Raw genomic sequence first — 13,658 nt, forward strand, 5'->3', positions numbered from 1 at the left:
TTAAAAGTCCCTTAGATTTCTTCAAATATGATAGGAAATATCATTTTTTGTAATTGCAAAAGATCCCAAGGAGAGCAAACAGCCTCCTGACCAGTTCCCAGAAACCCCTTTCCTCACTCTTGGGGCACCTCCTTCTTTTGAGGGTCCCTGAATAGCTGGGGTGGCAGCCACACCTATCACTGTCAGGCTGTAGGATCACACTTTCACGGACTACTACACACCATTCGAAACCTGACATATACAGCACAGTGCTGGGCACAGAGTAGTTATTCAATAAATACTTTCTGGCTCATTAATACAAAACTATTCTAATTAGGCATACATATAGCTTTTAACATTTGGGGAAAACTAAATTTCTAACAATGTTCTTTTTTTCCTTTTTTCCCCCTTTTTTCCTACCAAGAAATCCTTTGAGTTGATTTTGAGACTTTCACACAAATAAAAGCTACCAATAAATCAAACTCTGAAAGTTCTTTTTCCCTTGAACTATAAGAACAATTTTTTTTTTCTGTTATGGCAGCAAACATGAAAATTACCACACCTAAAGGTGGAACACCACTTTCACAAGCATTGGATTGGAGATGAAAAACTCAATGGTAAAGTTAATAGAAAGAGTGAAATATGATGTTAAAAGCTGAGGATGTGAAATATTCATCAAAGACCAATTAACCTTAAATGACAGAAATTACTGACAATGATTATCTTCAGGAACACTGACAACCTTAGCAACTATGTGGCAAGTTGGTTTGCAAATATTTTAACCAATTAAATTGAAACATAATAACCCATATGTAACTGGGAAGAAAGAAATACAAGGAAAAAACAAAAAGGAAGAGCAAGGGAGGAAAAGAGGAAGGAAGGGGATTTATCTTAAAATATTTAATCCAAATTTAAAAAAAGAAATTCCTTGGGGCCGGCCCCGTGGCTTAGCAGTTGAGTGCGCGTGCTCCGCTGCTGGCGGCCCAGGTTCGGATCCCGGGCGCGCACTGACCCACCGCTTCTCCGGCCATGCTGAGGCCGAGTCCCACATACAGCAACTAGAAGGATGTGCAACTATGACATACAACTATCTACTGGGGCTTTGGGGGGGAAAAAAAAGGAGGAGGATTGGCAATAGATATTAGCTCAGAGCTGGTCTTCCTCAGCAAAAAGAGGAGGATTAGCATGGATGTTAGCTCCGGGCTGATCTTCCTCACAAAAAAATAAATAAATAAAAAAAGAAATTCCTGATCTCTAAAATAGTTTACATTCCAAAAAAGGAAAAGAAGCTCTTTGAATGCTGACATTACAATAGGCACAGAATCAGTTATTAGACCCTAAACAAAAATCATTTCCATGCTTCTTGTCCACAAATCATGATTAAAAAGCAAACTTCAAATACCACTAAATCCATTTTCTTATTTGCTACCTAATTCCATCAGAGCTAACTGAAGATATAATAGCCCCAGAGCTTACGGACAGGAGGAACAAGGCGGTCTGTTTTCACTCATTTTTTTACCCATTTACAGGCAAAAGAAATTAGATAAACCCATAGTTGATTTTTCAAAACTAAAATAAGAAGCTTCCCTTTTTTTCCCTATAACTTTGAACAAAATTGATATGCATAATAAAAACTTTATGTATAATAAAACATTCTTTTTTATTCTTTTCATATGTTTCGCCCAATAGCTTTAGAAACTCTGAAACAGTCTCTTTTAGGCTTCATTCAAGAAAGAGAAATAGCTGCATAATTTCTACAGCATCAAAAGAAATTTTCACTGAGGTAGATACAGAGGATTTATCATCAGGAGGCATGTATATGCCTATCACGTATGCATGTGATATTTTAAAAATACTCTACAAGTGTTTTTGAGTTACAAAATGTATGACACATCCTAGCTTATTATCCTATGTTCCGTGTACTATTATTTGGAATTCTGGTATTTGCACTTTTCCAAGAACCATGATTAAAAATAAAAGGCAGAGGAAAATGATCACTTCCTGCCTCCAAGTAATGTCATACCCGCCTATGCTTAATTGATTTACAAGCTCAGATAAATTCCATTTTCAAGCAAGCTGTGAATTATATCAAATGACTTTGAAAGAGAAAAAAGCCATGGCTTAACTTATTAGTGAAGGAAGGCCTTGCTTGAAATTCATGTCAACTTTCCATTCTGCAAAGCAACTCATCCACATAAAAATAGTCAAAAAGGACTTCATTTAATTAGTGATATGTAGACTTTTGCATAGAAAAAGGTTACAAAGTAATGCAAAAAAGACTAGGTACAGCAATTTTAAAACAAATATTTAAAGGTATAATTTTGCATAATGTTTAACATTCTCATAATGTTTATTGCTTTCTCCACACAGCAGAGAAATGAAGTGCATAATAATACATGCTGTGTCTTTATCTTTCAAACATAAAATCTCACGTGCTCCATTTCAATGTATTAAGAGATTATTTTGTCATTAAACAAAATAAAAAAACAACAAAACCAAAACACTATTATGTAGCACTAGTCTAGGCATGGACAAAAATAATTTATGTACATCCCATTGCATACATTCATCTTGATTTGGGATCAAACACAGTTACGAGCTTCACAAAGAGCATTTCAAAATCATGGCTTTTCTCTTCCCAATGCTCTCTCCCTGCCTCATCACCTCCAGATATGCAACTTCTCCCCAGAAGGTGACAAGAATAGATATTACACATTAGGACAAAATGAAGGGGATAAACATGTAAAAACAGTCCAAATGAAACTGAATAAATTAATCTAAACTGTACAAACTGGCGAGCTTTCAAGTTGGCGTGAATCAAACAGCCTCTGGTGCGACACAGTAGACAACGACTTCTAGGTGCACTCTATAAATGTGTGGTTTAGATAAAGAAGCACCATCTTTTGAGCCATGAAAAAAAAAGTGCCTGGGGGTTTGCAAGCAGGGTAGAAATGCTTGTTAATCTGAGCATTGATGGAATAATTGCTTATACCAATGCATTGCTAAGTGTCACCACTGGGCAAGTCTGTACAACGAAAGCAAACTAAGATAAAACTAGGTCTTTCAACTTGAAAATTATTTTCAGCAATCCTTTTGGCCAATAAAAACTTGTTGGTTTCAACAAAGTACTCTTCTCTGGCATTGTATTAAAATGTTTGCAGCCTAATGCAAGACTCCCGGCCCTTTCCTTTCTTAACCTAACCTCTACGCTCTTCTTTTCTTGTGCAATGTTATACGTTCAGAAGGAAGCTTTACTAGCTCAGGCACTTATGAAACATGAATATTTTTTTTTCCTCTAGTTTCAAGAGAATTCAGTCAGGGCATTTTTCTTCCCAAATTCAGACATACTGATGCACTGCTGGATGGTGCGGTCCATATATTTTCCAGGAAACTTTTAAATGCAGACAAAGTGTGAAGTTTTCAAAAGTTGCTGATGTCAGTTACCAAGCTGCCTTAAACAAAAAAAAAGAGAAAAAAGATAATACCACATTTCCACTTGTGAGGTTTGTGTCTCAAATAGCTTTATTGTTCCTTTGCGGATCTGTAGACATCGGTATGGCTACTTTCGGGGAGCAGAGGGCTTAAGCTGACTCGGAAATGAAGGACATTCAGTTACTACTGCAAGAAGTTCAATGAAAACTTTTAAAAGGCTCCCACTTCTGTCCCCCAGGGTCGGTAAGGTTTACTGTTTGTTCCACTGCTAGTCTGCTGAGGACTGGACGTGGCTGAAACCGACAAGGGCGGGCTGAGGGCGGTGGCGGCTGCCACCGCTGCAGCTGCGTTTGGGGGCAGCACGGGGAAGGCCCCTGCGAAGGACAGAGGGAAGCTGTGCGCAGCTGCGGTGGCTGCTGCAGCGGCCGCATGGACAGTGGCTGAGAGGGACAAGAGCGAGGTGGAGAGAGGTGGCACGCAGGGGGCGACACTGCCCGTCGACGGCATCCGAAGGGCAGAATCTGCGTGAGCAAACGTGGCCGTGAGGAGAGCGGAGCCGTGGGCAGGAGGCACGTCTGAAGTGGTGGAGAGGCGACAAGGCGTTGACTCCGAGGCGTGGAGTCCGTTGGGTTGGAGCAGGGCTGCGGGGAGATGGTGGAAGGCCGCCGCCCAGTGGTGCGGATGGAGGGGGTGGTGGTGGTGGGCCAGCGAGGAGGTCATGGCCGCAGCCTCCCGCTGCGAGGCGCACGTGCTGAGATGAGAGACCAGGCGCACGCGCAGTGGGTCCGAGGAGTCCAGGCCTTCCACGGAGCTCAGGTACCGGGCCACCTCTGTCAGGCACTCTCGGAACCCAATGCTCATGAAGTCCATGGCAAGAGCGTGCGCGTCAAAGTAGCCTAACCGGGGGTTTGAGCAAAGTGGGGGCCAGGAGAGAGAGGGAGAGAGAAAAATGATACAATTACCAAGGGTAACCGCCACCTATGTTCCCCTCCGTCCTCCAGAGACTAAGTAGAATGACGATCCTTTCTGAAAAGGTGGTCAGCTACTTAGGGTTGTCAACTTTGCAGAAGTTAAGACAGTGTACTTTGCAATTCACATGTGTGACAACTCCGGCAAGGCTACAGATAACAATGGTTCTTGCAACCAAGTGTCACAGCGCAGAAAAATATTCAAGACCATCTGTGTTTCAAACACTTGCAGGAAAAAAAAAAAAAGGTGTCTCTCCTTTTGTATTGTAAGATAGTGAAATTCCCGAGTAAACTTTTTCATGCTAATACAGGGTACCAGTCTCTCTGTTTCTGTCACATGCGTTGGAGATTAAAGCGTTTATCGGCACAGCCTCGCTCTCTTGGCATTTATAACAGAGATATGAAATGCATCTTAGCAGTTGAGGACTTTTTTAGAAATGTGCTAGAATCTCATAAATACTTCTTGACTCACAGTGTTTTTCATCCACAAAGTGAAAACGTCTTGTCATTACCTTGTATGAAAAGAATTTAATGAAAGCAAAATGATTTAAAAAAAAATTTGGTTACTAATTTGAAGATCTTATTTTTCTATCAGGCAATATAAGGCTCCTTTACTGATATGAGATTACAATAACTCCTAGTTTTCCTGAAGTTCAAATATATATTTCCTTTATTGGTTAGCTTACTTTTTCCTGGCACCCACCCAAGAAAAAAATGTATATTAATTGGGTCAGTGTATATGCACGCACCCCCACACCTATGGTTACTACCATAAAAGTGGCTGGAGCTGGGTCACGTTTATGAGAATCCCTTTTTTATTCAAAGATAATATATTAGAATAGAAAATAGTAATGTCTGATTATTATCAGTGCCGATTTAGGGTACTGGTAATAATCAGACATTTGGGGAAATGTCACCAAATTATATTAGTGACCTCAAATTTGAATTAGTGACTTCTAATATGTGTAAACATATCCTTTTCAGATTCTTTCTCATTTGCAACTTTTTTTTCTTTTAGCAATTTTCAAATTAAAAAAAGTCCACTCACTTTTGGGATGTGTGTATATGTAAATGAGAAATACCACATTCAAACAAGGTTATTTTCACCTAAGGCATTTATCACATTATCTTTTTTATGTTTTTGCAGATGAAAGTATTACCTGTTTCATTTATCATCTATTGATAAACTATGTTATTCTGTAATCAAAGCACTCTGGAAAATAGTAGTCACAATATTCAAAGTCCTAAAGCTAGAATTCCAACAGAGATTTGGAAGTCCCAAAAAGACATCTGGGGCAAAAATATACACCATTAAAACAGTTACAACAACAACAACAGCAGCAGCACAAAGCTTATATAAGAGAATGTTATGAAACATAGAAGATCAGCAATAAAAATAGTTATCATCCCAGGACTTTCTCGTAGTTAGCAACAAAAACCTGGGATTAGGAGGGAAAGCTCTTCCTGAAGAAGACGCCCCCACGGAAAGATTTCATGTAAGAGCCCTCAGTATTCTCTGTAGGGCTCTGCAGACTTCTGGCTTCCCTACAAGAAGGAGGGAGGTAATCACCAGAGTAGACAGAGTCCAGAAACCCAGAGAGATTTAGAAATTTAGGTTACTCTACTTAATTCTCTCTAGAAACTACTGCCATACTAAGACAGACTGTGAAGAATGGACCAACAGAATTGTAAACCCCAGGAGCTTCCAAGAATTTTCATGAGTGGGCACCAAGTAATTGAAACTTGTGGTTTGCCAGCTACATGTTGTTGTATATAGCTGAATTCTCTGTTTCTTCTTAAGGAAGATAAATTATGTAATTCCCATCCTCCTGCTGAATGCAGAGGGAAATGACGATGAGCAGTTATCTCCTGAGACTGGATCTTGGGCCAATAACAATAGCACACAGGTCCATACCACTTCCTCGGTGCCCTACAGCTTTAAGTGAATAAACTCACAACAACCTCCAGATGAGGAAACTGGGGCTCAGAGAGGGTTAGTAATTTATCCAGGGTCACAGAGCTAATAAACGGCAGAGCCAGGGATTTGAAACCAGGCAACCCAACTGCAGAGTCCATGGCCTTCACCACTGCACTATGAGGACCTCACAGCAATTGTGAGTCTTGGACGATGCGGGCCCACACTACCAGCCCCCCTTCTTCACGGCCCACACATTCTCCTGTGCAATGACCTCTCCAAGGACCTGGCAGTCAGCTGACTCATATGAAGCTTGCTTGGAAATGTCTGTTCATAAACTATTCTGGGATGAATTTTAGGACTGTTCAGGTAGCCAAGAATAGCAACAAAGATGGAACTTAGTTTTTATAATAAGGCATAAGAACAATATTACTCTTTAGAAGTATAGCTCATGCCAAATATTTGAAACCCCGATAAGAATTCTTAGCCTTGTGGCTAACATCACCAAGGGAGGTAGAGCAATCAAATAACTTTTCTTGCACATCAGTAACTCAATCAGTTTCCTAATACCCAGAGGTAGCAGGTGCAGAGACAGAATCGTGGGGCTGGAGGGGCCGTTAGAGCTCAGAGTGCTAGTGCAGGCCTCACGGTGCTGCAGAGCGCTTCTGTCTCAAGTCAAAGGCGAGGCAGTGGCCACGCCGGGCTGGACTGTCAGCTTCTACGGTTTCATCCAGTTCTCTTCTCCATTACGTAAGAATGTTTGCATCCTATGGTTAGGGTTACATTTCAGTGAGCAGAAATCACAATTCCATGCCCATTCATTCAGGATGGTGCCTTGAGAAGGTGCAGTGGAGGGTAAGTCACACTGTGTGGGCTTCCCTGTGCAATGATCACCCTCCACCTGACACAGGTAGAAGATGGTGAAGGGCAGGGCTGTGTCCCATAGGAGTTGAGGTAAATACTGAAATACTTCCATACCAACTGGTAAACAGCTACTTCCCTCCAGTGCCCTGCCCCTGCCCTGATCTACAGTAAACTATACTATGTAGTAAAAGGGTAATGCTGAGCACAGAGAAGCCCCCAGGCTGTAGTTACAGTGCCCAGCCCCTTGTGGCACCCTGTCCTTACCCAGTTGTCAAATATATTGATAACACCCTTGGCTACGATGAATAGCAAAGGCTCGCCTGAAGGGTGAAAAAGACACAAAAGGGCAAAATCAAGTCTGAGTGACATGTGAGAAGTGGGACAATGAAATCTGAATGAATATTACAGCTTTCAGGATCTCAAGTCTATATTTTTTAGCATGAGGTGAGGGTCTGTTCCTGACCCCCTGGACAATCTTCTCTAAATCACTATCCAGCACAGAGGAGACTCTCCAGGGCACTGGGCCCAGGGCACCTGCTCCTCCTTGCTCTCTGCAGGAACAACTGCTCCCTGCGTGGTTTCCAGTACAGAGATTCACTACTTGCACTTCGAATGTTCTGTCTGCTCTAAATCCAAGACCAACCCAAATCTGAGAACAACAATGAAAATAATTCTAGAGTCACTTCCTTTGGAATAGCTGCATTATATTAGGTCCTAGCTCTGATTTAATAGGGGGGTTGGGGGGAGGGAAAGAAGAGTTGCCTCTAACCTCCTGTTTATGTTTGGGTGTTTGTTTTGTCTCTCTCTACAGATTCCAGCATGCGCTTCTGAGGTCCCAAACAAATCTCAGACCAGGCTGCTGTGAATGAAGCTTTACTCCCACAGTATTATGAAAGCAAACACAAGCCCAGGGTCAAGTGCTTCTTTTGTTCCAGAAGTTCTTTCCCACGAGTTCAATCCTGCCATTAGCATTGATTTCCACGGCTTTAATCTGGGACCTCCTATCTCAGCTTGTTCAAGAACTGTTCAACTATGACTTCCTTACAATCTTAGGGAGAAAAAATGAAAAGAGAAAGGCGGGAAGGGGGCAGAAAATGAAGTCACAAACTTACCTTTACCCCCGGTTGCCTGAAGCATCTTCAAATGATCCACCGTCATTTGTAATATTTCAGCTTTTTCTAACTTTGCAGATCCCTTCATAAACAAATAAGAAAGTCTTATAAATCCTATGGAAACGAATTTGGAACATTTTACACTGAATTTTCAATTTTCCCTCCCACTAGAAAATTCTAAATTAAATTTTTTCACAGAGAAATCTGAATTCTTACCAAACTTTACATGAAAACACTAATTACTATGTCATACCTAATGACAGACGCTTGCCATTTTAACTTTTAAAGACTAAAAGGCATAATAAATAATATTTTTTATCACAAGAATAATTATACTCCTAAGATCCTTTCACCGAAACTATTATAATTGCTAAAATCTCAAACTTTGCATCTAATCCCTACCTTGGTTAATAATCAACTTTATTTTATTAGAAGACATCCAACAGTCTTAAATAACACTGAAGTCTAGATTGGGTAAATCCAACCCTGGAGTATAAGGAGACCGGATCTTAGCAAATTATTGTTAAAAGTAGATTTTTCAAAAATAGAAAATTCAAAGTCTTTACGGTAATTCATACTAGGCCCCCGGTAAACAGAACCAAAACATAAAAAAGGGAAGACTTTTATGGGTTTTTTTTTTTTCCCAATAATTACCAGCAGGTGTCACTGTGAATTCCAAGACCATAAACAAGAAAGCATAATTTACTACTCATCTAGTAAGCATCATAAATGCTTAAGGATAGTTGAACCCTTTAAAATAGTTCTTAATAAAATTGTCTTAGAAATGTATTTTTATGTCCCCCCTTTTTAAAACAAGGCCACCTCTGGAAACCAATTGAAATACAAATGTGCCACCTCAAACTGTCTCAGAGGCTGTGGGTGGCTTCTAATTTCCTGGAAGAGCTAAATAATTAAATCAATATGTCTTTTTGAAAAGGACACTGAAGTTTATTTCAGGTTCCTATGCTTTACTTGTTTTGTGAAAATTATCAGCACCCTGTCCACGGTGAGAGTGCCAGAGTTATTTAAACTGCTCGAAAGAACACTCTTCTAATCATATTGTGACAGGGCCAGCTCTCTAGTGTTGGTAGCCAAGTTTGGCAAATAGGAAAGCCTGTGTTTATGGTAACTGACTGCCAAACAACTGAGGCTCGCTTTTAAGGTTTATTTTAAGTCAACATTTTAGGAAAAAGTCTAACAAACCAAGAAAAAAAAATCACCCAACGGACTGTGCCTCATAACTGTAAATATTTCGGTACTTAGAGTAAAAACATCATTGATGACTGATATTTTCATTTTCAGCTTATTGTCATTGAAAATGCTACTAATCAAAACTACAATTTCCACATTACATTTAGCTTATCAAAGACAGTCTCAGCATATAGAATGGGTGTCTTTTTTCTCTTAAAAATGTATAATTAATAGCATATTACATCTTATAATGTATGTCAACGTTCAATTTTTCCATGCAGATGTACAGTAGTTTCAGTGAAAGTGACTAATAACAAAACTGCAGTATCTGGATAATTTCCAAGGGCTTTGTAGGGCTTGCTTTATAATGTTTGTGGTTCATGAAGTAAACAACAAAATGGAATAAACAAACAACTGCTGTCTTATACCCTATTCGAACTGAACTGAAAGTATTTTCAACAAGGGTATGATCCCATATTCTTTGAAAGATGCTCTTAGAAATCTCTGCCATTAGCCATGGTGGCAGGAGGAGAAACACAACTTTTCCAGATCGACAAAGATTTAGCTTCCTACTTTTCTAACTGCGTAATATCTTTTTTTTTTTTTTTTGTAAAGGAATACTTGAATTCTGAAAAGGGCATTTATGGCTAGTTTGATTTTTACCAAACATCCAAAAAGATGGCCCAAATAGAATATCATTCTATTAACCCAGAGATTAAAAATGAAACCAAGTGGCTTGGTAAATAAATGTTATTAGTATTATTATTTAGGAAATAGAGCTAGAGATATTACTTCCCGGGCTTTGGTTATTTTTAAAGCAAAAAGCTTACTTTTTTTTTTTTTAACAATTTGAGACAAACATGAAATTTCACATATGCTATCTTTTGTTTTTTGACGAATACTACGTACGGCTCAGTTTTAAACAAAACCACTACTGGTATGCATAGACAGAACAGAGAAAGCATGAACACTGTTCCCCTTAAGGGGAAAATAAGCTGAAGAATGGGAATGTTTTTCAACTTCATGATGGATTATGTTTTTAATAGTTTTGCCACAACAAAGCATTTTATTGAAATAGCTGCTCTGTGCCAGATCAGGGCATATATACCATTATTTTAATGAGATTTAACAAGAACCCACATTCCCAGATGAGAGAATCAGATTTTTTTCAGCTTTTTGGTGGGGTGGTCAGGGGTGAGGGTAACTTACTTGTTTTTCAAAAGCAGTTGGCACCAGCCGTCTCAACTCAGATAAACTGTTATTTATCCGATCTCGACGCCTTTTCTCTATTATCTATCCCAAAGAAAGCAAAACAGCAACGAAAGTTTATGAATACACAAATGATAAACTTACTCATAATGGAAAAAATACAACTGTTACACATTAGGCTGGATTACATGAAGTAAATAGGAAAAAACCACATACCCCTCTCCTTTTCTTTCTTGCCATAATCTGAGATGTTGTTGTTGGAGAATTCGATCTAATCACAGAGCTAGTACTTTGCCTAAGAAATAGGAAGACAAAGTCAGGTGCTTCATTAACATAACAATGGTTTCTTCTGACCAAGGGACGGCACACGTTAAATATTCAGAGAGAACGCACAGTTCAGGTCTGTGTTATTTTATTCTTAATTCTTGCTCTAACCTGAACATACTTTGCTTTCAGCCCTTATATCTCTTTTCAGGTAGAAATCATGCCTCTTTTTTTTTTTCTTTCAATTTTAAGGAGTAATCCAGATGCCAAATCCACTGGCAAAAACGTCACTAAATTTTTAAATCTCCCAGTGAAATAATCATGGGCAGTCAGGGTGAGAAGTTAGACATCAGTACTTCCTAGTTCCATCATAAATATTTCTTAACAGTCAACTAATCTTTAATAGCATCCCTCCTCTTTCCTCCATCATCACACTGAACAAAGCAAAGCTATTTTAAAATAAAGGCCAGGTTTAGCACCACTATCAAACAGATACACAGCCATCACATATCAAATTGTTGTCGCTAGATGCAATCTTTAAAATAAACAAAAGTTATCTTACTATTTCAAAACTTCAATTAGTTATATCTCACAACAGAAAAAAAATAAATTTTAATGTTTTGTATACTAATCTTCCAAAAGAATGCCCCAAATTAAATATGCCATGGCAGGGAAATTAAAATTAGATCAACTACTAGGTAAATGTTTTACTTTGAAAAAGAAACTGTAGGTATTTCTCAGCTTTCAATCCAAGCTTAACCCTTAAGGAGCTGCAGTCCATCTTGAGTTTACTAATGAAAAGATACTTTATATTGAAAGTTCCATCAAATCATTCTTTGTCACTTGTAATTTCTACAATTCTTTCTAGTTTATATCTGTTTTTCTTCATAATTCATGGATACTATGCTTCTTTATGTTCTCAAATTCTCTAGGTTCCTGCTATTTGTTCTCTTTCATTTCAGAAATGTTGCACACACGAGGTTCTTATTACCTCCCCTTCTCACTTCTGGATCTTATTTCTTGAATTAACTGTCCGCCTCATTCCCACCCCTCTCAACTGGTTTCGCCTTTCACATGACATCTTCTGTTTTTCAGATCTCATTTTTTAAGACGACACAACAACACTTTAATAATTAGAAAATACTTTGCAAACAACGTTTCATGTAAATATCTTTGCGATTGCGGATTTCAGCTTTGGTTTGTACCTATTAGAATAACAATATTGAAAGAAAACTAGTTTTCCAAAGGTAGGAAGAATTTTGCTCGTTGAGTGACAGCTGCAGATAAATAATTAAGGTGCTTCTGGGGATGCCTATTAGAAGCAATTATCATTTGACCCGCCTTGGCACTAAAATGCCTCGGTAATCTCCCTCTGTCACTGGAAAGTGGAGGTCTGGCTTGTGTGATCACGACCCCGATCTTTTCCAGACTTAAAAACAAGCAGTCAAAGAGATGATGTCCTAAACGATCCTTACATCTGTCACTCACTCTCCCGTCAGCCGAGCCCCACACGGTCAACCTGGAAAGCTCAACCTACTCAGCCGTGACATCGCAAATTGCTTTGATTTCTCCAAAAAGCAGGTCATTTTCTTAGTCTCTTTAAAAATAAGAAATCAATTTGTTTTTCTTTTCGCCTGGCCCATGTTGAAATTGCTGCCAAACACAGTTCCAGGGGCGGGGGCGTCGCCGGGACGTGCCTGTCCGCGCGCCCAGCGCTGACAGCCGGGACCCTCCCGGGCCCACCGCTGCGCTCTCTTTCAGCCGCGTCCCCCGCCCTCCCCGCCGCACCTCTAGAGCGAAAACCGGCATCCCTCGCCCCACCCCAACGCACGCTCCGAGAGCGCCCACTACTCCAAGTTTCTCGGGCAGAACTTCCTCCGCTGCGTTAGGACGCGCGGAGGGCAGCCTCGGGATCTCCAGGGAGCCGCTCGTGCGCAAGGCTCCCGACGCGCCGGGCTCCGGGCAGCTCCCGCCGAGCACGCGCTCACCCCAAGTAATTGTTCTCGCTTCCCACGTCGATGGTCTCGTCCATGTCGCTCTCGGAGGTCGTCTCCTCGCAAGGGCGCTTCATCGCGGAAGACCGCGCGGGCGCGGCGCCCTCCCTGCCTGCCTCCTCGCTCCCTCGGTCCCCGGGCCGGGGCAGGCGCGGCTCCGCCGGCGGCGCGGTCGGCTCCTCGCCGCTCTTTCCCACGCCGCAGCCCAGCTCGGCCGCAAGAGCCGGCGCCGGCCACGCCCCCCCGCGCGGGCGGGGCCCCCCTCCCGCCTCCCGCGCGCGGGCCCCCCGCCCCTCCGGGCCCCGCCTCCCCGGGGGCCGGCGTGGCCCGCGATTGGCTGCGGCGGGGGGCGGGGCCGCGCTCGCCAATGCCCGCCGCGGGGCTCCGGCCCAGGCGTGGGAACGCGGCCGCGCACCTGGGGTCCCGGGGCTGCGCGCGGGCGGGGAGAGGCCGTGGCGAGCGTGAGCGCGAGGTCGCTAACTCCAGCGGCGAGGCGCGCGGACGCGGGCGCGGCGCGGGCCGGCTGGCGAGGGGCGGGCTCCAAGCTTGGGTTTAGGCCCTCCTCTGCACCCCGCCGTCTGCTGGTGAAGTTTCGGTCCTGTGTTTAAAGACTAACCCCAAGCGCGTGGCTGAGTGTGAGCGAGCGCGTGTGACGTCGGGAGGCGCCGTGGCTTAACCGAACCGCCCCGGTCGGCTGTCCCTTGTCTGGACCAAAACTGCTGACTAGCTG

The 13,658-nt window shown here is 41.9% G+C and overlaps 1 protein-coding gene across 1 annotated transcript; it reads right to left on the minus strand.

Moving 5' to 3' along the window:
• Window positions 1-2,180: 2,180 nt before the first annotated feature.
• On the minus strand, window positions 2,181-13,070 carry HEY2 (hes related family bHLH transcription factor with YRPW motif 2). Its single transcript, XM_058566355.1, has 5 exons — window positions 12,923-13,070; window positions 10,887-10,965; window positions 10,671-10,754; window positions 8,271-8,352; window positions 2,181-4,307 (listed from the first exon to the last, which is right to left on the minus strand). Exons 1-5 carry the CDS (start codon window positions 13,003-13,005, stop codon window positions 3,622-3,624), a joined length of 1,014 nt encoding a protein of 337 aa, XP_058422338.1. The 5' UTR covers window positions 13,006-13,070; the 3' UTR covers window positions 2,181-3,621.
• Window positions 13,071-13,658: the final 588 nt, after the last annotated feature.

Source organism: Diceros bicornis, chromosome 23 (assembly GCF_020826845.1).
Source record: "Diceros bicornis minor isolate mBicDic1 chromosome 23, mDicBic1.mat.cur, whole genome shotgun sequence".
In the NCBI taxonomy this organism is placed as follows: Eukaryota; Metazoa; Chordata; class Mammalia; order Perissodactyla; family Rhinocerotidae; genus Diceros; species Diceros bicornis.